Source organism: Acyrthosiphon pisum, chromosome A1 (genome assembly GCF_005508785.2).
Source record: "Acyrthosiphon pisum isolate AL4f chromosome A1, pea_aphid_22Mar2018_4r6ur, whole genome shotgun sequence".
Classification (NCBI taxonomy): Eukaryota; Metazoa; Arthropoda; class Insecta; order Hemiptera; family Aphididae; genus Acyrthosiphon; species Acyrthosiphon pisum.
In genome coordinates, this window is record NC_042494.1 from 122939466 (window position 1) to 122942417 (window position 2952).

The 2952-nt window shown below is 24.4% G+C and overlaps 1 protein-coding gene across 4 annotated transcripts in view; it reads right to left on the bottom strand.

Annotated features, from left to right (window-relative positions):
• Positions 1-266: 266 nt before the first annotated feature.
• LOC100167309 (pyridoxal kinase) overlaps positions 267-2952 on the bottom strand; it is a 16134-nt gene continuing 13448 nt past the window's right edge. For all 4 annotated transcript variants that reach the window (XM_001950982.5, XM_008191721.3, XM_008191723.2 and 1 more), the window contains 4 exons: positions 2149-2269; positions 1926-2077; positions 941-1114; positions 267-843 (listed from right to left, as the gene is read on the bottom strand). In XM_001950982.5, the coding sequence (XP_001951017.1) occupies positions 722-843; positions 941-1114; positions 1926-2077; positions 2149-2269 (569 nt within the window). In that variant the 3' untranslated portion in view covers positions 267-721. The remainder of the gene's footprint in view (positions 844-940; positions 1115-1925; positions 2078-2148; positions 2270-2952) is intronic.

Sequence of the window (2952 nt, forward strand, 5' to 3'; positions counted from 1 at the left end):
TTAAAGCCAATTGATATATTTTATAGAAAAAATACTAAAAAAATTGGAATCTAAAAATGTCTGTAAATTGCTTAAAACAAGTAAAAAATATCGCATTTAAAATTTAAATTTTATCAACATAGAAACAGCACAACTTCTCAATTCTTATTATTCTTATTATTATACCAAATATACCTATATCAAATAAATACAGTTTTTAGTTTATGTTCCACTTTTTTAAAAATATATATTAATAGGTATTATTAAAATAAAAACATTAATACATGTATAATATATTTCTGTATATGAATAAGACAGTTTTATTTTCTCTATCAAGTAACTTTTAATTCAAATACAAAATTATTTAACTGATTAAAAACAATAAATACAATTTATTATTAATGGAAGCTTTTGGAATTCACAGTTGCATAATATAATGGAAGACATATTATATTTTCAATACATTTATATATTTATATAATACAAAAATAGTAAATACTATTTGGTAATTTTCACAATAGTTTATAGGTACATTTTATTTTAAGCTCATGAATTTATTTCATAGTTCAGATTCTCGTACATTAACTAATATCAACTATATGTAGTTTTATTATAAGGTATTAACTCAAACATAACTATAGGGTTATGAAGGTTGTCCTTTAAATTATATTCTAAAAGTTAACAATAACTATAATATTTGTATAAGCTATAGTGATACATAAATAAATTTATTCAAAAATAATTATCCAACTTTATTCATTGTACCAAATATTGTTACCTCAGGGTTTTGAATATCACTCAGGCTCTGAATTAGTTTTAATTCTTTATTGCTTATTGGATCCTTTGAACTATTTTCATTTGTATCTATCGTCAAAGAAAACGACAATTCACGTTTTAATTAATTTAAAATACAATTATTGTATACTTGTATTATTCAATTGTTTTTTAATTAAATAATTACATTTTATGGTACGTTTTATTACTGCTTGAATAGTTGCAACGGTTTTTTCGATGGAATGTTTCAAGTCATTATTAGTTAAGTTCATCCATATCAATAACAAAGCAGTAAAAAAATCTCCAGTTCCAATAAAGGATTGGTCAATGATGGGAATATCTAACTCTACATATTCCTCATCTAATAAAATAAAAATATATTTAAATATTAGAAATGTTGCAATAACATGTATAATGCATAATATAGCGTGAACAAAATGCCTATATTTCATTCACCGAGAGAATGTTGTTTCTTCGTGCATACGACTAGTGTCAAGATGTGGGGATTTGGGTGGTTAGAGAGAAGTACAACACATTTTGGTTTGTACACAACCACATTCTCTCGGCGAACAGAGTACCTATAGGTAAACAAATATAAATTATTAATATATAATTTTTGTTCATAATGAAAATTAGAAATTTAATAAAATAAAAATTATAATTAATAATGACGTATTTTGTAAAGTTTGTTAATTGTGTGCATAGTTAAATATTTTAAAAAAGAGTTTTGAAAAATATACAAGATATGTTATGTTATGCTTGACATTGTTACTACACATTCAATTATTTTATACTTAATACTTTAAATTGAAATTTCTTCAAAATATACGTAAAATAACAGTATCAAACTAAACATCATAATACTGAATTATAAATGTTGCTTTAAAAAAAAAATGTCCGTTATAATAATTTATTATTACTATAATATATATATATATATATATATATATTATTACTATAATATATTTATATAATATATATATATTATTATAACTCTTATCCATTTAACATTTTGAATTCCTTAGGTAAATCTAATTAAATGTGTTTTCCCCAAAAAAGTTTATTCGATTGAAATATTTGAAAAAAAAATTATACTTAAGCTCAACTGAGATTGTAAAATATATTTATAATATATATATACTTAGTATACCCATTTGTATATATTTACTTACAAGAAAAATTTCTTCCAATACACTTCATAACAGAATTTGATGATAATATGTTGGAAGATGACACAACAACTGTCTTACAACCCTGAGCATATAATATATTCATGGCCTTATAAATGTCATTAGGGGTTGTTATAGTTATACCAGTTAATAACCTAATAGAAAAGAAAATATACAAGTATTAAGTTAAATTAAAAAAAAAGTATTAGTAATTATAACTACTCACTCTAATTCATATTCATTCGGTGTAAGGATATCAGTCAAATGTATTATTTCATTCTTATAGACATCTAATATTTCTTTTGGAACATACATTTCTTTATTATCACCCATTACAGGATCACAAACTTTAAAATATAAATAAATATTTTATTTTATTATTTAACTATATAGTCGATAAATTGTTATCATATCCGTTTTAACCAAAACGTTAGGACCTAACTTAACCTAACTATATGCATAGTAAATTAACTCTAAAAATTTAATGATCCATATTTATTTTTATTGTCCGGAGTCTTCCTCAATTTATGACAATCTAGTTTCATTTATCCTATTAACAAATCCATAGATCGATCTGATGTTAGAAACTATCATCCCATATCCTGCTTAAGTACCCTACCCATAGGCGCAAATAGGGAGGGGCTTAGGGGGTATTAGCACCCCCAATTTTAAAATTAGCACCCTCTAATAATTTATGTGTTTATGTGTCAAAACTTCTCCTTACAACAACAAAAAAAAACAGTTCATCATCAGACATGAGGGTATTAGAGTATAATGAATGAAACAATGAACTCGACAATAGTCATTTTTTCGAATTCAAATCTATTTAGAACATTTATCATTATTTTCCAATGTCTCTACTAAGCCTGGTCGTTGTGGTCGGTTATATTATTATTTGTCAAGTGTTTAGTTTTCAAGTTCAGCAGCTACTCAGCGCTATGACAATATTATCGCGAGTAGGTATCTACTAATATAAACATTCCCTTCGGACAAAAACCTAATTACGATATACGAATCACTTGTCAGTTGG